Consider the following 22,165-nt stretch of genomic DNA (forward strand, 5'->3'; position numbering starts at 1 on the left):
CTAAGCTTTTTAAAATGAATTTTACCATACTTATTAGAAATGCTAAGGCTGAAAGCATGCATGCTTGTTGAGAAAGTTTCTCAGGTAGAAACATCAACAAAAATTTTTCAGAACTTGGGAGGAAAAAAATATTATCCATTAATCATGTTTTTCCCTTTAATAAGCATAAATGCTTTCTAGTAATTTGAGCCAAAGAGAGACAAAACCTAAATCATTCAGTAATCTGAATGTTCCTGCAAGCTATTTAGTGTTTATTTTTTTAGAAGCATATGTGGATTCCACAGTGCAGTGCTTTATATAATTTGATGGGAGAGATGGAATAATGATGCTGCTGCATCACTAATGGGTAATGCATCTCTAACATGAGGAGAAGAAACTGCATCACATCTCTTAGATGAAAGGCATACATATACATCTGTTCTGAAGTCACTTCAGGAGGCTTGGGAATAGATCTTTGAAAGAGTTGGCTCCCGTGAGCTAAACAGAGAAGCTAACTGGTTCAGAACTCTTACCTCTGCTGCAGGCCCTGCATCCTAGTGATGCTTCTGTAGCAGAGTGCGTTGAGAAACATAAACAAAATTCAATTCTGAGCATGATATATTAAAGTGACTCCTCAGACTGGGACCAAGCTCTTTTCAGTGGCTGGCAGCAACGGGACAAAGGGCAACAGGCACAGATTGGAAGCTCGGAGCTTTCATCTGAACATGAGGAAATACTTCTTTACTTTGAGGGTGACAGAGCACTGGAACAGGCTGCCCGGAGGTGTTGTGTATATCTCCTTCTCTGGAGATATCCAAGGTCTGCCTGGATGCTTTCCTGTGCAACCTACTGAAAGAAACCTTCAGCAGGGGGCTTGGGCTTGATCTCCAGAGTTCCTTTTCAACCCCTATGATCCTGTGATTCTGTGGCGTAGCCAAAGAATTTATCCAAGGACTATTAAGATTTTCTACATTTTGTGTTTGTGTGTTTGTTTTAATTACTAACACAGGTAACTTCTGAATTAAATAGGTCAGCTGTACAAAAAGAACAAAAACTCAGCTGTTGTTGGTATGTTGCAGCAGTAAATCTGTTCATTGTCTGCTCAGAAGCAAGCCTCTTTTCTCACTAGTTCTTGTAGTTGGAATTGATTTAGATTGCCATTTTAAAACTGCAATGTCTAACAAGTTAGACAATTGCAATCATAAATCCCTGGAATGATTTGTGCTTAGAGAGCATGAAGATGAGCTGGGAAAATCTGTTCCACATCACTTTCAAAAGGAGTGCCTAACTCTTCAAAACTAAGTTGGGCACATATTTAGTACAGAGGAATTTTTGCATGTTACAGCTGCATTCTTGGATATTTATAAATATACTAATAGGAAAAAAATGATTTGATGTATGTCTTTAAATTGTAGGAATAGCTTCTTTTTTTTGTTATGGAGATTACGGTTGGCTTGTGTTAGCAGCATCAGCAGTCTTTTATGCTAGCACCACTTGAACTGTGCCTGTGCTCAAGTGAGTTTTTTTCTAGATTCATAGAGATGCTATATGCAGGTTGGCAGAGTTTACCACTTAACTCAAACTAGAGTTCATTCTCCTTGGAGATGGCTCAGAGATGTTCTGCATAGCTTTAATTCACCGCTGTTTTTCCAAATTTGTCCATGAAGATGTCGCCTCTGCAAAGGAAGGGGATTTACTCTACTACTTCCTGTGATGCTTTTAAAATCTATTGTGCAATGCAAACTTTGTTTGTGCTGATAAATATCAGCCTCAAAGGATAATGAAGGCCAAAGCAGAAATGCTAAGTCACAGCTTGAACCAGTGATTGAGCACCTGGTGGGAAGGCAGGGCCAACACAGGGCAGCTCAGGTGCACGTAATGCCCCTGAACTCCACCCTTTCCGGACCTCGCTTAAGGGTCGGCAGTGGAGGTAAGGGTATCTTCCTGGACAACCCTGCCTCGCTGAGGCCCTGTGAAGGTAAGCAGCTCCTTTCCTTTATTTCTGTGCCCGTGGCTGCTATATTTGAGCAAATCCTCGCTGCACCCTAGGACTTTGCTACTCTGCTACTCTGCTACTGTGCTTTCCATTGTGTTATAGTGCTATAAAGGCCAACTCTAAAATGTCTGGTTAATTCTGAGTTTAAAATGTTGTGATTTGTCAAGATGAACAGCAGTGAGCTAAAAGGGTTGTGGTAATTAATTAATAAGGCTGAAATGTGCAGTTAAGGAGCATAGAAGCAACTGTGAATCATTGGAAGCATTTCCCTTACTCTTTTATTCAGGTTATTTGATCTATGATGCTCACATTATTTCCAGTTTGTGTGTCCAGGAAGATTTGTGTTTATCAAGAATCTGTCTTGTTCATATTTCTAAAGTTTTCACAGGATGTGAAGGGTGCAGAGGGTGGAACCAGCATATTACTGAGCTGTGACTTTTTGAATGTGAGAAATTGTACTCTCGTGTAGAACGCTCAGAACAGTTTCTGAAGAGTGTGAATGTTTGGGCTTTCGTTTTATCTGGGACTGAAGGATGGGTGGAATTTCTGACCTTTTCTTACACGGTATCGTGCCTGCTATAACTACTGCAAGCAGTAGCTATAACTTCCTCCACCAGAGCAAAGTTCGTTTGATGTTAGGCTTTTTAGAGTCATAGAATACATTGAGTTGGAAGGGAGCACTGAAGGCCACATTGCCTAACTCCACTGCAGTGAACAGGGACACCACAGCTACATTAGGCTGCCCAGGGCCTTATCCAGCCTCGCCTTGAAAGTCTCTAGGGATGGCGCATCAACCACATCACTGGGCAACCTGTTCCAGCGCTTCACCACCCTCACTGTATAGGATTTTTTTTTTATGTCTAGCCTAAATCTCTTTGAACTTGAAACCATTTCCCCTTTTTGTGTCACTACAGACCCTGCTAAAGGTTCTGTCCCCTTCTTTCCTGTAGTTCTTCCAGTACCTAAAAGGGGCCACTCTCAGGTCAACTCAAAGCCTTCTCTTTGAAAATCCCTGGCTCTCTCAGCCTGTACTTGTAGGAGGGGCGTGCCATTCCGTGCATTGTTTTTGTGGCTCTTCTCTAGGCACACTCCAACAGGTCTGTGTTCTGGTTGTGGGGGTTTTTTTGTTTGTTTGTTAGTTTTTTCAGTTTGTCCGCTTGTTCATCTGTCTTAACAGCAGCTGGGTTTGTAAAAAGGACATTTGCTAAAGAGACAAATGGAAAAACTAGTGTGGTACTTGATCAAATTTACATGTATTTTGCATGGGTCATGAGGCCTTGCTGTCACTGATGAGAATATTTGAATTGAAAAATGCAGAATCCAAAATGGAAACCAGCGGCTGCTTTTGGGAGCTACATGGTGCTTACAAATATCAATTACAAATACAAATACATATGGTGCCTGTCATATCACAACAGCATGGTATTTATTGGCCAGCAAGGGCTGAGCGTTTTCTGCCTGGGTACTCTGTAGTAACCTATGTTATCTGAATGGTTCTTTTTGGATTTGGTTTGCTTTTAAATATGGGTTTAAAAAATGGATGAGGAGGCTGCCTTTGAAAAGGTTCTTGAATTCTGAGTTTAATTTCCTTATTTGTGTTATTTCATTTGTAGATCCAGAGTAGATGGGACTGCATTTGGCAAAAAACGCTTTTCCTTTTGGTTTCTGTGTAATTGAATACCAGCTTTCAATTCAGCTTTACTTCAATAAGTTGAGAGATTGCTGAAGTGTTTTCTTGGATTTATGTGTGAAGAGGAAAGCAGGCATTGTTCAGTTCTGCTCTTCTTACTCTTCCACAATACTTCTTCTCTTTTAATTGCAATACCTTATGCAATAAATGTCCCATAGATTTCTGCTTAGGGAATTGAAGACCGCAGTAATGCAGAAATGGAAAAAGTGAATAATGCTGTTAAGGAGGACAGCATTTGACAAAACAGTTTCTGCACGTATCAAGCACTGCTTTTGTTTTGTTATGAGCTAACTTGAATAGTTATAGAAAGTGATTAGTGAGAATGATGATTACGATAGGAAATTAGAGATTCTATTGATTGAATTCTAACTTGTTTTTCAGAGTTAAAATGAAACTGTTAATATTGCTAAGTTTGAAAATAAGTTTTCAAAAAAACTAAAAAATCTCATATTTGTCTTTGTCCTATGTTTATTCAGAGTAGTCAATAGCCAGGCATGTTTTAAGAATGGCGTTTAAGCAAATCCAGCAGCAGGGTTTAGATTTAAATGAACATCAGCTCAGTGTGAAGCTTGTTGAAATTGCTTCCAGGAGAGTTTTTCTAGTGGGAACTCTTACCTGCTTTTGACTAGAGCAAATTTAAAACTTTTTTCCTTTTAAATTACCATCTGTAGGGAACTGCCTTTCTGTTGGAGTTCTGTCATTTCTCTCACTTCTTTCACTAGAAGAGTTGAGAGGCTTGCTTTTTTTTTTTTTTTTTTTTTTTTTTTTTTTTACACACAGATATGCGCACACTTATCTACACCATCTCATTTTGGAGGAGACTGACTTTTCAAGTGCCCACAAAAACCATCTGAAATAATTTGTAAACCTTTATTTGTACTTATTTAGTGAATGTTTTTTGACATTGCCATTGATATTGACAGTCAAAATTGGATTCCTTATTGAATATGTGAAGCTGATGAAGTTCTTTACTTGTTTTTGTTCCACCTACATCACTTCTCTACCTTGTCTCTACTAGTACACATTTTCTTGTGGAACTTTGTGAAATTAGCTTGAACACTGAGTGATGTTCTCTTTACAGTCTGTCTTAAACTTGTTTCTTGTTTTATAAGATTTTTTTTTTGTACAAAACATGGACATAAAAAGACTGGGAATCTTGGTAACTATTACATGGTTGGAGGAATTAAAAATTAAAATTAAAAAGTGAATTTCTGATATCAAACTCTGTGCGTTTCATTAGATTGTTCAGCTGCACCTTTATGGTTATGTGGTAACAGTGGCCAGCACTGATTTGATTTGATTATATCACGCTGAACTAGAGAGTACAATTCTTGCTGGCTCTTTTGTTTTAGACAAAAACTGTCCCTTTGATTTTAATAAAAGTATATTGAAGTACAAAGGACACAATCTTCATGTTTCTTATTTAGCTATTATACAAATTCTGTGTTTATGTACAAGTGCAGAGCTGAGGTTTCTTTTTAATCAGCTTGCTGTCTTATGTGTGCAGAGGCAGCAATTTTAGTTCAGAACAGTGCATACAGTGGTGCTTGAATGTAAGAATATCACAGTTTTAAAGAGCTTGTGGTCATATTCAGGTGCGTGAATGTAGACCTACTTCTGAACTACTTGTATTTATTTTTTTCTCTGTGGCAAATGGAGCCTGAAAATGGAGCCTTTAGAATAAAATCAAGAATTACTGAATACAAAGGTGTTTAGGAATCTGATGATTTCAGAGGACAGTGGGATCCAGTTCTCACTTCAGTTACCACTGCAGCTGCCACCACTTGTTAGAAATCAGCAAACCTTATTTTACCCTAGAGTTCTCTTTCAGCTGTATGGATTGGGGCACTACAGAAATATAGAACAAAACAATGTGCCTGAGGAGTTTATACGTAAGCAGGCATGTAATATTTCAATATGATTTATTTAAGTAGCATCCTGAATTATTCCAATTCAAGTTTTCCTGTATATTTTTCTAACGGGGAGACTTTTTATAGTCTCACAGTCTTACAGTATTCTCTGCTTGTGAGCAAAGAATAGGAATAAATACTGACATGTTTTCTCTGAGAGTATCTTCCCCTTTCTTTTCAAAGAAATTGTTAGATTCAATATATCTGCACATGCTTTGCTGTGATGCCATGGCTGCCATCTTTTGTGCTGTTGAAGTGGTGTTTCTGAGTCTTCTACTATTTCGATATACAAAGACTTTGTAGTTCTTAGGGGGGATTCAAGAATGGGACTCATAGTTACAAACGGTTTACTTCTTAAACCTAATGTTGAGCTTTGTAAATTTTGTAATTAAGTCTCTATAAACTCGGTGTCTCTAATATAGACATTTAGAAACTGGATGATTTTATGGATTGGAGTTTGGATCTGCAACGGCTTTGTGCTATAGCAGAAGAGCTGGGGAGATGTATTTCGTGAGCAAAATCTGTGAGGCATGAGCTCTATGTCATTTGAACTTTATGGTTCAGAAAATTGTATTGACTGGGTAGCTTCATGCTTATTGCCTCTAAGAAATTTGTTTGAATTTCCTCTGTGCAAAACAAGTTGTGAGGCAATAGCTGCTCTGGAAACTAATCTGAAAAAGACCCTGTTTGAAGGAGGAGAACACTACATTCTCCTTGTTTCTGCAAGCTACCCTGCTCTTTTTTGTAGTGGTGCTTGTCTGGAAGGCATTTCTCTCATGCTTTCTTTGTGTGCTTTTTTGTTTTCTCCAATGTGAATGAAAATCTATCTATCTAAAGAAAATCTCTATCATGCGCTCTGGTGGAATTCAGTTCATCCTTCAAAGTCTTGTTACTTGTCATGCAATCACTTGTGAACTTTCTTTTAAGCTATTAGGCTAACAATTGTTTTGGGTTGGTTTTATTTTTGCAGGTTTATAATATTTGCACATTTATCATGTATGAGTGATTGGTAACAGTAATTAAATAGATAATTGAAGGGTTTCACTTACTTTCTTTTTTCACTCTTCTGTTTCTTGTAGGTTCGTTGCTAAACCATGTGCCTTAGGCCTTAAAGTCCAAGCCAACGGACCACAGAAAGCTCAACCTAATGCTATCCTGGAAAAAGTTTTCACAGCCATTACAAAGGTATAGTATTTATGTAAGAAAGGAGGATATGCCACTGTAAAATATATCTGAACAAAATGACACTAACTGCTGTGCGGTTGTTAGTATGCCAGCTTGAGCAGTTGTGCATCTTTGTGAGCTTTTAATTAAAAAAAGTTATAGAAGTACTTCTCAGGTGCCATATAGCCACTTACTTTTTTGTTTTGCTTCCTCCCTTTTTTCATTTTAGAAATTTCCACAAATATTTATTTATTTATTTGAATAAATAGCAGATGATGAGATGCCTTTCTGTGTTTTCTATGAAATTTTAAAGCTAATCCTTCCAGGGCAACTGCTTGAGTGCAGGGTGCTGGTGGTTTTCTGGTCTTGTAGCTGTTTGCATTGTGTTTTTTGTCTTTTGAACTTGGAGGGAAAAGCTAGAAAACTGAAACATGGCTTGTACTACTCTTTTCTGTAGAGTAGTCAAAGACAGACCAATTTTATTTGTCTTGCCTCTGCCTTGGTTTGCAGAGCCATTACCATTCAAATGGAAGTCAAGTTTCATGTTTGCTACTTTGGAGAATAACTGTGTAGCTCGTTTTACAGGGAAAAAAAAAACACCCTCTCTCTGTTTCCAAGGTGATATTCCATCTGAATTTGTCACTTTCATGATTTCATTTTTTAAACGTTGTTATGTGAAAAACATGGGTTATATCCTCTTCTTTACATGTCAGTCAAACAATCTTCACTCCTGTAACTGTCAACAGGACAGAAAATGGAACAGACAAAGCATATGGAAGGCAAGGGAGTGTTTGTAATCCCCGCTGCTCCAGAAGTATATATCACGTTATCCCTGCTTATCACTATTTTCCAAGTTTCATGCAAGTTTTCATTCTGCTACCCTCTGTAAATTCTTTAGTAAGAAACCACATACAATATTATAGCATATGTCAGCCTTCTATATTAATAATAGTCACTGTAAGCATATTTTGATGCGGATGAGTCAGCAGAGATTTCTATCATGGGCATTTTATTTCTACGTATCCATGCGTCTTACAGATGGCCTCTAAGTGATTGGAAGGAAGTTAAACCAGCTTTAAACTTGAAGTTACTGTAATTGGGGAAAATAATTTTTATCCATCTCTGTTGTATAGCATCCGGATGAGAAGAGGCTGGAGGGCCTCTCCAAGCAGCTGGACTGGGACGTACGCAGCATTCAGCGTTGGTTTCGACAAAGACGCAACCAGGAGAAGCCCAGTACTCTTACAAAGTTCTGTGAGAGCATGTAAGGAAACTGTCTTTACGGCACAGTCTTTAGCTATATAGCTTGACAGAGATCAGAAATGGAGGGATAAAGACAAAAGCCAATTGAGTACTTAAACCATTTTCCTTGCATTTCTCATTCTGGGGTGGTCCATTTCACTAGTGCATTTTCTTGAGTATGCTTAATCATTGGAAGCTAAAGATTCCTATGGTTTCTTGAAGTTATTTTTTTACCTTCAAAAGTTTGCTTCTAAGGATTATTTCTCAGAATCCAATTGCTCTTCAAACTGATTATCTACATAGGTTTCTTTTTCTCTATTGTTTCTAGTATCTGAGTCATATTTTTATGCTAGCTGGATTTAGCATAGTAATACTTAATCTGCATGGAAAGAGCACAAAAACCTAAATCAACTGAATTCATTTACATGTTTTTCTTAAAAGAGAAATGATAGACATTGAACTTGCAAAACAAAAAAAAAAACAAAAAAAAAAAAACCAAAGAATACCAGTTTCTTTGAAAAAGTTGATTAATTACAAGGCTGAACTCTCCAGCACTGGTGTAATATCACTCATTCAATGTAGAAAGTCACACATCTAAGGCAAGTTTATATGTTTCAAATCAAGACACTTGGCAAATGTTACCATAAACAAACATCAGGTTTATCACACCCTATTGGTCAAGCAGATGAGTTATAGCTGGCTTAAAGCTAGTTATGCTTTTTGCCAGTTGGGAAGGAAGTTTTAGGTAAAAATGTCAGCAGCAACCAAGAAAGCCTGTGTGAATTAGAAAGTGAATCCTATTAGTTTTAATCTTTTTTTTCCCAAGCTTATTTTAATTCCAAAAAATTTCAGCCTTTCGGTAAATAAAGGGAGTCTGTAAGAAAGAAGGGGAAAGACTCCTTAGCAGGGTCTGTTGTAACAGGACTAGGGAAAACAGTTTCAAACCAAAAGATGGGAGATTTATATTGAATATAAGGAGGGACTTTTTTTTCACAATTCAGGTGGTGAGGCACAGGAACAGCTTGCCCAGAGGAGGTGATGTATGCCCTATCTTTAGAAACATTTAAAGTCAGGCTGGACCAGGCTCTGAGCAACCCGATCTAGCTGTGGTGTCCCTGTTCATTGCAGGGGAATTGGACTAGGTGACCTTTAGGCATCTGTACCAACTCAAATGATTTTATGATTCTATGATTTCATTAAAAAATTGCATGTAAAGAAATCATAAAAAATGTGTTGCGGCATATATTTATGTGTATGGTAGTCTGCAGTGATTTTGTACTTTCCTTGTGAAGTATGCTGTTATATTATTTTGTACTCTCTCATGTGAGGAGTGTAAAACATTCCACTCTCTCAAGTGTTTTACTTAAACTTTATTTTTCTGTGGAGATGACAGGAAAGTTCATAACATGATCCTGAATATATAATGTGTTAAGGCATTTTTTTCCAAAGCCAAGTCACAGATGAAATATTATTTCAGTAGCAAATGTTATCGTTTTCCAAGTAAGGATTCATTAGGAGAGAAATTAGAAGTGCTACTCTTGAAGCACATTGTCTCTCTAGCTGAGGGAATTTCATTTTTTCTATTTTAGAAGAAAAAATTGTCTGAAGATGATAGTTCTTTAATGAACAGATGAATATAACTGTCAGAATTCTTAATTAATTTCTGTGGTATTTACAGCTAAAAGCCACACTACTTAGCCAAAGAAAAGCCAGGCAGAGTGAGATTATGGGTGAATAGTGAATGTGTTACCCAACAGCTGATGGTCTTAGAGTAGCTAACTTTTGAGATCACTGAAGGACAACCCTTTTCTACAAGGATGGTGTCTGTAAATTATGCGCTTGTCTTGTGTAACTTGCAGGAGAGGTTGTGGAATCTGGAATAGAAAAAATAACTTTATTGCTGATAGGTCTTGTATATCTAGGGGGTTTATTTGATAGCTTCTGTAACTGGGGCCAAAGATTTCGCTCTTGCCTGAGTGGCAGTGTGTTTGGGCTGACTTAGAGGGCTGAACTAGCCTGACCTTTCTGAGAGCAGCAGAGCAGTAGTGGAGAGCTTTTCTGTTTGCAGGAAACTGCATGCAGAAATCAGTTGTGAGAAACGCTTATCACTGGCTGAGTCTCATGTAATGCCTACGAAAGTTACCGGTGCTGAACTTGCTCCTTTGTGGCATAAGTTATGGAAAAAGTGTGTGGATAAGAGCTGGGAATGCAAATTGAAAGGTGAGATCAAGCTCTGAGCGCCTTAACTTATGTAGCCATAATTATATGCCAGCTTCATTTAGAGAGAGATGTTGGCTGTTAGTTCCATGGGCATACTTAACAATAATGACATAGTTGCATTTCCAAGAAGAAGCAGATTGATGTAAATCATACACGAACAGTTCAGATTCTCTCAGCTCGTGGTTTGCAGAGGGTGCGAGCTGCCTCTGCAGCTCCATGTGTACGTGCTGCTGTGAGAGCAAGCTGTTACCTGGCCACGGGAGTGTTCCTGTGGGAGCATTTGCAGTAGTGCCACATGCTGCCAACTGTCCCTTGTCACACTGGATAGAGTCATCAGCAGTCAGTCCACACAGCACTGGAAAGTCAGGGATGCCTTTTTTTTTTTTTTTTTTTTTTTTTTTGTCTGAAGAATCCTTGTGTGGGTGGCATCTTGGAGCTGTGAGCTGTAAGAAGCGTGTGTTCCTGTGGCAGCCGTGGGAACAGTAGCACTCCAGTCCTCCAGTAACACAGTGCTGAAGGGTGGTTAGTAGCCTGCCAGAGGGTGAAACCTCCCCTTGAGTAATCTGTGGGCACAGTGTGAGTGAAGCAACAGTGATCCCCACCCACACCTTCAGCTGTGGAGCTTCTGTTGTCCTTCTAGAGGAGATTGCAGTTTTTCTGGCAACAGACTTCATTGGCTGTGACTTGGGGATGAAAGTGACAGAACCCACAGTAAATGTGGAGCTGCTTAAGAACAACTCCAACTGTATTATACGGAGTCAGTTCAATTTACAGCTAGTGAAAGTGTTCTTGGGCCCAGAATTACTTTTCCGTCCTGTGGAGAAGACAGTTGTTCAGAAGGGACCATTTCTGAGCACCTAATCTTTCTTTTTAATGAATGTCTTGGTTACTGTGAAAGGCAGAATAGATTTGGTAGGACGAAGACTGGGTGTGGAAACACACTTGGGTTGTCATGAATGACACACAAGAGCCAGGCCCCAGCATATTGAAACAGTAACTTATTCTCTATGTTTCTCTGACCATGTATTTCTCAGTTTCTCTATCCCTTCCTTCCTACACCCTCAGAAGTATTTAAATTCTGATTCTAAGCACAGTGCTGAGCAATTCCAAAATCTACATTTTTCTTCTCCAAAAAATTGAATAGATCCTTTCTTGCTTGTCTTCATTACACATCCAAGGAATAAGCAGATGGAAATTAAATGAAAATGGAGATTTTTATTACTGTTTATACACACTGCCTGTGCAACAGTCTCATAATGAAAATAAATTACTTTTGAGAGACCCTTAACAGCAGTCACTTCTGAGAGTTTTGTGTCTCTATCTGAAAGAGAAAGTGCCATTCAATTATTGGAGCTGTGGAATCCACTCGGGGTGAGGCTTCAAGTGGCATCATGTACTTGTTTTAGATTTCAGATGTTATGGTTCTAAGTATGTATATAAAAAATGGAATTGTTGTTATCGCCAGGTAATGATTCATTATCGAGTGTTACTCCAAAGACAGTAATAAATGCAGCGCAGAGATTTATTTTATTAGCAAGTTGAGTTGTTTTTCAACGGTTTGATGATTTTGAAATGAGACTTGGAGCTAATAATGCAATGTTTGTAGTTGCTGGAAAGTCATGCAACTTCTGTTTGTAATGCTCAGGTACTAGCTGCAGGGGTATGTCATGCATTACTTTTTCTCTCGTGGGACCACGGGCAGTTTTTCTTCTTTCTCCATGTTAAAGATCCAAGGAGCATAAAGGAGAAGAAAAATTGGTGATCTGTGTGCACAGTGGACTTTTCTACTGCTGTGAATTTCTGCTGCTTTTTATTCCTTTTATTCTGTGCCCAGGGTGCAGCCAAAGATAAAGGAAAAACAAGCTTTCTCCTGAAGAGTAGGGGAAGGTCCTTGTGTTCTGCTCTTTAAATGTGCAGCACATGAGAATACACAAAGCTTTTCTGAAGCTTGTGTAATTTCTATGTTATTCATGTTGAATATCTGCAGTACTTTACAAGAATAACAGTTGTTTCTACATAGGGCTGTCAGTCTTTATAGACAATGATATAAATTGGACCAGATGCTCAAAAGACTCTACTGGAGCATAGTTCTGGCACAGAAATATATATATATTTTTAAAGTGTCTGGCCATTAATAGAAAACAAAATCCCAGATATGTCTTAAGGGGGAACGTTATATCTGAAAATAGCAGGATGAGAATTCATGGCATGAATTAAGCTAGTGGAAAGGGATCTTCAAGGTGTGCTGGGGATTATTTGAGAAGATGTAATGCCTGGAAGGCCTTGAATGATGGTTTTACTGACTGCCAAACAGAATGCAGGACACACAATGTCTTTGTTACTATATCTGAAAGACAATGCAGTGGTGATTCCAAATGACTACCAGGTTCTTTCCCATTTCAGTGTACTGTGCTTCTGCTTCACATGAGGCAGCAGGCACCTCTACTATTCTCAAAGGGGGACAGTATTGAACAAACAAGCATCTTGCTCCCCTTCCATGTCCAAGCAAAGGGAAAAAACATCTCTGCCCTAAGTTATCAGACTGGGATTTTGAAATACCATCAGATACATGATTTGTCTGTCCTTCAGCTACGTAGGTAGAAGTAAGCTGGTTATGAGAGAGATTTTCATGGTTTCCAAGGAGTAGCTGGCAGATATGTGTGGACAAGAGTGTTTTTGGAGTTTTTTTGCAACAGTCTGTGTTGAAAACATGGATATTCACATACTGAGGAGTGAAATCTAGACAACATACTTTTTTTCTTAAGGAAATGACAGTGTTTAAGAATGCTGCTTTGGGGGAGATTGCTGTATATATCTACTCTTATATGTGTGCACGTGCATAGATATATATATATATAAGCATAGAACATTTTTTCCACTTGTGCATGTTTTTGTGGAAACTTTATGGGCAGTTTGCAGCTTCTTGGTCTTGCCTTTTTTCTTCAGCAGCAGAGTAACTCTTCTACAGAATTGTACAAGAAAAATAACTATGCGAAGAAAAGAAATTGAGACAGCTGCTTAGTTGTTGGAATTCTGAACAGTGCTGATAAAAATCTGAACAAAGAGCATAAAAGAATTCATCAGTCTGTGCTCTGTGTGTAGCAAAAAAGCACTAGAAAACAAATGGGCATCAAAAAGCTTCTAGCTCCGTATTTTGAGTAGCCTCAGGCCCACTTGAGTCAGCTAAAAAACACTGCTGAATTCAGTGATCTTTGAGATGCAAGCAGAAATATCTGGTAAATGGTATTATGAGTCTGTTTACTTCTGAGTTGTCAATACAGATTTTCAGCTGTTTCAGTGCTGCTTGCAGCAGAGAACTGACCATTGTTTCACAGCTGTAAAAGAGAGCAAGGGAAGTCTGGAAAGCAGAGCTGCTCCTGTGGGGCGAGTTGCTGTTGTTCTGCCTCCTATATGTGAATACAAAGCGTACACCCAAAATAAGAAGGAACTGGGCCATCATCTTTTTTGCAGCATTGCCTGACAAGCCATTTAAAGGTTTAGTTTGACAGCCTTTACAAATAAAGACCACTTTAATGGTGTTTCCCGAATGTCACTATTTATTTATTTGTCTATCCATCTTTTACTGAATATCTTATAACTAAGTAACTTATATCTTCCCATTAAAATATATGGGAACTTCATATCAGGGGCTCCTAACAGTGAATTGGTGGCTCTAAAACAGCCATAAAATGCCCTTAAAGCAGGAACTGATAACTCTTTTAACAGTTAGAAGGAAGTAAAGAAACATGCTGTGTGATTTGTAATGTGGAAATGCTAGGGGAAGAGGAATTAATTAAATAACAAATAGTCTTATGTTCTTGTAATGTTCTCTTACTATAGTTGTGGGTTGTTGTTGTTTTTTGTGATGTTAATTGTCTTCCTAAAAATAGCAGCTTGAAAGTCAGCTCTGGTGGTTGCTGCTTTTTTTCACCCTCAGTGAAAACAAAGCTAGAAAATTAGGGTATGCTTTCACTGCAGTGCTCTTGCCCAGTGGTCCCATCTCCTATGGTCTGCACTTTACAGATACTGATCTGCTACTGATCACTTCTGTAGTGATGCTGCTATCCCTTGCCAAAAGGCAATGCAAGCATTACTGAAAGAATAATTCTCTGAAAAGATAATTCATTACAGGCTTTACTCTAAACAGATGATAGGTATATAAAACATGCCCAATCTGACTCTTCCAGCTGCGATAGTCTTGTTGTCCAGGCAGGACTAGTGTGTCCATGTTGTGCCACAGGGTATGCAGCACATGCTTGATATGAGACTATAAAAGCACTATTCTGGCAGGGTGTATACATCAGTCTCTGTATTTGAGAAACTATGATGGGGGAGAAGTAGGAAAAAAAATCAACTACACGTCATCCCAATGTTTTAGAGCTATATTTCACATGAATGTAAAATAAATCCTGGGCATCTGCTACCCAGTGTTCCAGTGCAGAGTGCTGTGGATATAAACCAGTCCAACCTAGTTGGTCTCCTGCAACCTTCAACTCTGTGAAATGTCTGTGAAAGGATTTATGTGTGAGGTGATGGGAAAGTAGTATTGGAGTTAGCAGCAGAGGCTAGCTCTCTAGAAAAGCTGTCTTTGAAGGAAATATAATTGTTGCTTGTAAAGTCTATTGAGAGAAGTTCCTTGTCACCATTCCCCAAGTGTACTGCTAGACTGGTTTGAGTGGAACAAATTGTTCCATTGCCATTTTTTTAAATTAAAATTTTCATTAGATGGAACATGAAAGTACAATGCTTTGCTGATACAAATTTCAGGGCAGTAACTGTGTAGCTACTAAAAGGATTATGCTGGAGATCAGAGACAGTGGACGAAGAGCAAGTGTTGCCTTAATAAAAGATAGAAGCATATGGAAATAATGATATGTATAAAGAGAACAAAGAGAAAAATGTCAACAGCCTATTGCATAGTGGAAAGAACTAGGAGATGGGTAATGGAAAAGAAGCATACTCAAAATTGAGTACTGAAAACAATTTTTCACACCCTGAGTGATTAATCAGGATTTCATGTTTCTTTCATTGCTCTCCTAAGGCAATAATTCAGCAGTAATTTGTAATTAGAGATTGTTTTGTTTACTTCAACAACAAGACAATTCAGAATTGTGCTGATAAATATATGGTATATATGATATAATATGCAATATTATATCATTATAATTATTATTATATATATATTATATATTATATATATTATATGTATACATATATATATATTTATATATATTATATATTATATAATTATTATAATATGATATAAATAATGGTCTTTGCAACTGTTTCCTATGCAAGCTATTTATAGCTTGCATAGGAAACAGTTGCAAAGACCATTATTTTTAATTGCAGAGCATCAGATTGCTAAAACCAGAGTGTGGAGGTAAGGGAGAGAAGAGCCATGAAAACAAACGGTGTTTGAGTTGTAGACCATAGCAGTTAGTATGGGTTGAGGTGTTGGTGGAGTTGGGTTTGTGAGGCAGGTAGGTGAGGGAAGATGCAGGCCTTCAGCGGAATGTGGAGGGAGCTGGAGTCTGTAAAATTGTTCTGGAACAAGGAAGATGTGACCTTCAGCGTGCAGGAAGTTTGCAATGCTGTAGGTAGCAGGGATGTTGAGTCATAATTCTCAAAAATGGGAGTCAAATTGAAGTTGTCTAGCAATAGGCAACTACCATATGGAAAGAAGTAAAGCAATTGTGGTCTCTTGTAGGCTTGTAAAGTAGTGCTATTTTATCTGTAAGATTTACATCTGGATGATGGGGATCTGCTCTGCATGGAGCACGGGGTCTGGAGGGGCACACTGTACCTGGGCTACCTCCTGCCCTACTTCTGCACTGATGTTGGTGGCTGCAGGGCTACTTCTCTTGTATTTTCTCTCTCCTGGTTGCTGTTGCACATTGTTTTTTCCCTTCCTTAAATCTCCTTTCCTAGATTCGCTCATAGCGTGCTTCTGGCAGCAGTGGGTCCCTCTGGAGCAGCTGGAGCTGTGTCTGATCTGACATGGGGCAGCTGCGAAGTGTTGTTCACAGAGGCCACTCCTGCAGCCCCCTGCTACCACATTCTTGCCATGTAAACCCAACATAAGGCCCCACATACATGAATAAGTTAATGGCTGGCAAAACAAGTGATCCTGATTTTTAAAATCATAAGCACACAGTGCAGCTGCTGAGAGAAATTCTAATTCTGCCGTAACACTGTCTGATGAATCAGGACTGAATATTATATCTGTGCCTTCTTTCTGCTGCACAGCTTGCTCAGCACTGGTGGCTCCAGATGCCTGGAGTGGGCTGGGTGTCACACCCTGCAGTTACAATCTGATTTGCAATGAGTCTATGCCTCCAGCTTTACCTCTGGGAGCATTTGTATTCTCAGGCTTTGGACTGTTCACACCTCTTTGCTGGCCAGACTGGCAGGAGTAGCTTAATTATGTATTTTTTTTAATTAACTTGTTGTGTTCTTTTGTGGTGTTGCTGTCTCTCAGTGGCTCATAGAGTAGTTGCTGAGGCTGACTCAGATTGCCATTTAGCAGCACAGGCTGCTGTTGCTGCTCCCATCAACTGTAAAGGACCCTCCTGGCCTGGTCCTCAACCTGTTGTTGCTCTGTGCTGTAGCAGGCAGCTGGCTGCATAGTTTTGTCGTAGCTGACAGCTATGTCAACCTGCATAAAAACAGAGTATGTTTCTTGGTCAGATTTTCCTTGTGTGGGTCATGAGGTACTAATATAAACATTCTGGAGAGTCATTTCTTGTGGTAGAGGGGGTTATACATACATGCACCTGAGCACAGAAAGGAAGATATGGAGGCGTCAGACAGAAACTCTTAGGTATTGGTGCAGCAGAGTAGTTGGGGGGGGGGAGAAGGAGGCATTGCTGCATTTCCTCATCCACAGTGTCCCTTCCGGCACAGTCAGAAGGAAAGATACAGTGTGGTGGAGCAGGGCAAGGCATGCCATGGGCACAGGGCATGCCATGAGTGCTGCCAATGCTGTTATCTCCAAAGTGCTTAGATTAACAATGGCTAAGAGAATCAATGCTTTTCTTTTGAACAGCTGCTCCTATGAATATGTTTATACTCTCTGTCTAGCATTCCTATCCTTATTTCTCAATTTTTCAATAGAAAAATTGTGAGTCTGCCTCTGCTTTTGCTGCCCTGCTATCCCACTACATTAGAAAGCTGAACTGTTGTGTGAAAGGTGAGATAGAGGTAGCCTTCTTGTTACTCGTTAGTCTGCTGCTTCAGATGTTCTAGTTATTTAGGGACACATAAAGCAGAGCCTATAATTGGGCCACATTGGCAGTTTTGCTGATGATTTCTTTCCTGCTCTATCTGCCATTCTTATATGTGAATCTCATTTATGATCTTTATTTAACCTTTGTGGGATGAATCTCAGGACATCTCTGTGCACAGACAGTTGAGTTGTTAGGTGTCGGGAATTACCAGATTTCTTCCTTTGCTGTTCTGCTGGAGCAAGCAGGCAAATGTCCATGCTGTGGCGTCAGGTGATGCTCACTGTATTTTTAGACTTTGCTGTAAGCACTTTTTGTTTTGCATCCTATGGAATTCCCCTTTTCCCTCAAATTGGATTACTTAAAGCTTTGAATTCCCTGCTCTTACTGCCTTCTGTGACACAATTTTTAATGTAATTAATAATTTCAAATTAACTCAGATACTAGACCTGCAAAAAAGATGCCATCGCTTAACATTACCACTGCACATTAAGCAAGGCTATAATGAATTCAATAGATTTCCTTCCTCTTGTGGTTTGTGTATGCTCATCATTATTTTATGTTATGGAAATTAAATAACTCTTCCCTAAATTGTAGTTAATGCGTGTACTTGTTTAAAATCACAGCTTAAATATAGCAGATAAAGCCAACTAGAGGAAAACTGCACAGGCTGCAGTAGCTGCTTGTTTCTTACATTCCATTTGCCTTTGAATTGTGCAGCCCTTGACGGTGAATGAAGCTGACTCTTCAGTTAGTCTCAGTTTTGAAACTAAGTTGTCAAGTGTCTCAGATGGTAGCTCAAAGTGAAAGAATGTGTAGATCTGGGATTTTTCTGTGATCAGTAGTGATCAAGGTTGAGCAAGTGCTCAGTCTAGGATACTACAGGCTTCAAGTCTCATTCTGGGCTTTTTATTTTCCCACCTGCAGATGGGATTCACAGGGTTTAAAAACTGACTCTTGAAGATTTGTGAAGGATCTGTGAATTCAGCATCAGGACTTCTCGAGTTTCTCTGTCTTGACGCATTTGAAACTTTAGGCATTTTTCTTCAGTGTATGTCAGTGTGCGTGTCTGAAACATTTATTTCTTCTGACTGCTAGTTTTCCGTACCAATTTCTCCTGCTCTTAAATTACTGTCAGCTCTGACTTGTTGGCTTGTTTTTTTATTTGTTTGTTTTTTTATTTTTTACTTGTTAGTTGGAATACAGATGGGATGTTAAAATATTTTATTACTGCTAAACTTCAAGGGCTTTTTATTTCCCTGAAAAGTAATTTTCAGTAACACAAACATTATTGCCAAAGTAGAATAACAAGTAGTGCAAAATGGTTCTTATCAATTAAATGAAGACATTTCATTTCTCAAATCTGTAATGTTCTTTATTAAATCTGTGGTATTTCCTTTAAAAGTACAACAGCTGTGTGGAAGAAGAGAACACTCTCTTCTTCTCCCCAATTCACAATATTCTCCTCTTTTGATGTCTTTAATCTTGTAGACAGACAATTTAGGATACTATTTTTACTGCATTTCTTCTGTTTGCTGTTCTGCATGTGTAGATAGAGCAAACGTTATTGGCCAGCTTTACATTGAATCCACACAGGTTTCGTCCAACTGGAGCTCCCCAGGGATGTATTTTGTAGCAAATTGTTGTCTTCCATGTGAGATTACGAACAGCACAGACTCAGTTGTCCAAATATACTTGGTATGTTTTTGTTTCAGTCTCCCTCACAAGATAGAAATTTGAGTAGGATGATTTCTCTACTGATCACTAATCACAGTCAACGTGTAAAAATAATATGCATTCTGAAGAATAGTGACAATAAGTTCTTGTTTTATGTGCAGCAGTCAGTGAATTGGCATTCGAGTCTTTTACTTCTCTCTTCTCCCTCTTATTTAAGTTGTCTCACAGTTTTATGATGCATTTAATTGCTTTTCATTTCATAGATACGTGTACTATATGCATCTGTTCACAGAGATGTGATTATAGAGGAGAATTAGCTTCCAAATGTTTAATATTTTTTCCTTAGAGGCATTTAATTACATTGCTTTTTGTGTTAGTAAGTTGTCTGATAATGTACTTTCATGCTCTTTAGAGAAAGCTGAACTGATTATTTGCTTAAAATGTAAATAGTTTGTAAGCCAGTGTGGCAGCTTATGATATATTGTTCTTTTTTGTTTTGTTTTGTTTTTTAACTAAAAGCTGAAAGCTGTTGACTGTCTTAGGGCAAGAAAATGCCTGCTTAATGCTGCATTTGTACTGCTGTCAATCAAACGTTTTCCATAAAAATTTTCCTTACAAGGCAAAAAAAAAAAAAAAAAAATTAGTAGACTATTGGTGGTTGTTTTGTTGTTTTTTTTGTGACATGTGAACAGCACATCCCAATTATGTCCAGAACTGTAAGGCAGGTGACACAGGAATACTGTTACCCTGAAAAAAAGTTAAGCAGTAGGCTGTGAATGTATGCTAGCACTGGTCTCAGTAAGAAGGCTCATAGAGTGCAGGTTGAACACGAGAAATTTTCTTCCCATAAAGCTTCTAGGGTGAGGCCTCAAAACCAGCTGAAGTAGAGACTATCAGACAGGAAAGAGTGCAAAGGTACTGTAAAAACCATGCCCTGAAATATCAAATGCTATCCCATATATTAGTTATCTAAAAAGTTTTAGACTACCAGATATAGTTTGGTTGGATAATACTTCTTAAATTTACTGGCATTTTGGCTGTTTAAGTTGTACTCTTATGACAGCACATTTACACTAAACATATTAAAATGTCCTGTCCTTGTTTCTTTATTATGAGCTCAGAATACTGAAGGATAATGTACTGATCTTAAACAAAAACAAAAAAGCAAACAGCCCCATACAGTAAAAATACAACAACAAAAAAAGTCTTTGCTCATTACAATGAGCATCGTGACTTTTTTTCTAATGTTTTAGTGATGCAACAAGTCACAAGAAGGAGATAGTGAAATAGGAGAACACAAGACTAAATGCACTTCAGGATGTAAATGGGACAATAAAATGAAGGACAGTGTGAGGTTTGAATATAATGTTTACAGACTTTGTTAATCCTTCTGTCTGACCTATGACAACACTGCTACTCAGCAAGGTTTATCAGCTGAAATGCAGTACTGCGTGTGAAGGAGTAACAAACCCTCTCCAGAAGTCTGATCTAGACTGGTGTAATATTAAGGATGTATGGTTGCTGTGCAGACATAGCACTTGCTGTACTGTTGGAATTAGCTGCACAGCTGGATGGCTTCTTGAGGAAAGTGGAGAAATAACCCTTTTACCTTACCTACTTCTTGGAAGATCCGCACTAGTAAGTCCAGTATCTGCTTTTGTGGGCTAAAAACTACTCTGAAGCAAATGAAATAATGCTGCAAGAAAGTAACCTGAGAAAAAAGTGGAAATAGCTAGTATTGGTTTGTCTAAGATGATAGTTATCTGTCAGTAAAGTTGTCTTACGCATATACAGTGGCCATCACAGCTTTACTAGGTGATTAGTAAGGCTAATTACTAGGTGAGAAGCAAATGTAATTTGGAAGTTTTTGTTACTTTAAAACTGGAAGAGTGTGGGACAAAGCAGCTGTTGTGATTGCCACAGAAAAGCTGAAGGGCCATGTTCAGAAACACAAGTGGCATGTGAAATTACCAGTATGAATGGAGACTAGAAGTTTGAAGTATAAGGACCTTGGATCTGTTCTCTCATAGGTTTGTGTCAGCTGTGTACGTTGAATGTCACTTTTGGGGAAAGCAATTTTGTCAGTTGGAGAGAGAATGTATGGCAGTGAAGTCAGTTTTCTCTGTGCTCTTCCCACGAGCTTTCCAGATGATAGTAAGACAACTTGGCAGGGCTAACAGATCTCTGAGGTCTTATCAGAGCTTTATTTCACGTTGTTCTCTTTTGGATGCAGTTGCATAACCATGAAACAGAAGCTACATAACCTAGAAGGAATTACCAAAACACCTATTACATCGTGCACATTTTCTGGTGTAATTATATAAATATGTTCTATTATTTATAAAACTGCATCACTGTGTTTCTTTTTTTTTCTGCACTACTAAATTTTGCTCTTAAGACTTTCAGAGCTGTTTTTTGAGCATGCAGATTTAGGACAGCACTTGTCTCAAGTGGTACTGTAACATTAAATATTAAACAACTGTTTCAGATTGCAGCAAAGAGGAAAATCAGATGACAGCCAAATCTTAAGCCATAAAATTGAAGAGGAAAGCAATGAAAACTTCTCAATTCATCATACCTGCTATTTTGAATATCTTAATGAGCTATGTATAACTTTCTCCTTCCTCAAATAACTTCTTAACCACAGTGCTTGCTTTTCACATGGTTGCTTCAGTTAAACTCAAGAAGGGCAAGAGCACTTTTTAAAAAATTTTAATTAAACTGTATAATTCCAATTACATTCATCAGGCTTTAAGAAAGTGCAGGAAATTACCATTAGAAGAGATGTTGGGAGGCAGAATAGTGGAACAGTGAGGCTGCTGCCATCAAATACGCTGTTACATAGCTTCATATGAGATTAGTTATCAACATTCAAGATAAGTATGGATTTCCTGGGGAGTACAAACTGAAGAAGAGTTCCACTGCCTGAATTCTGAATCAGTGGAAGGCATGCCGTGGGGCAGAGCTATGCTCTAATTGTATTTCCAGTCTGCTCTGTGTTTTGGTTTTCCACGTATATGTTTGTCATTTCAAGCACAAACAAATGTAGGATTTATTAAAG

At 38.5% G+C, this 22,165-nt stretch overlaps 1 protein-coding gene across 1 annotated transcript in view; it reads left to right on the forward strand.

Annotated features, from left to right (window-relative positions):
* CERS6 (ceramide synthase 6) overlaps positions 1 to 22,165 on the forward strand; it is a gene marked incomplete at both ends in the record, with an annotated part of 104,774 nt that overhangs the window by 25,648 nt on the left and 56,961 nt on the right. Inside the window, 2 exons of the mRNA XM_079539275.1 lie at positions 6,655 to 6,760; positions 7,873 to 8,003. Coding sequence (XP_079395401.1) covers positions 6,655 to 6,760; positions 7,873 to 8,003 — 237 coding nt within the window. The remainder of the gene's footprint in view (positions 1 to 6,654; positions 6,761 to 7,872; positions 8,004 to 22,165) is intronic.

This window comes from Tetrao urogallus, assembly GCF_951394365.1.
Source record: "Tetrao urogallus genome assembly, chromosome: 8".
Classification (NCBI taxonomy): domain Eukaryota; kingdom Metazoa; phylum Chordata; class Aves; order Galliformes; family Phasianidae; genus Tetrao; species Tetrao urogallus.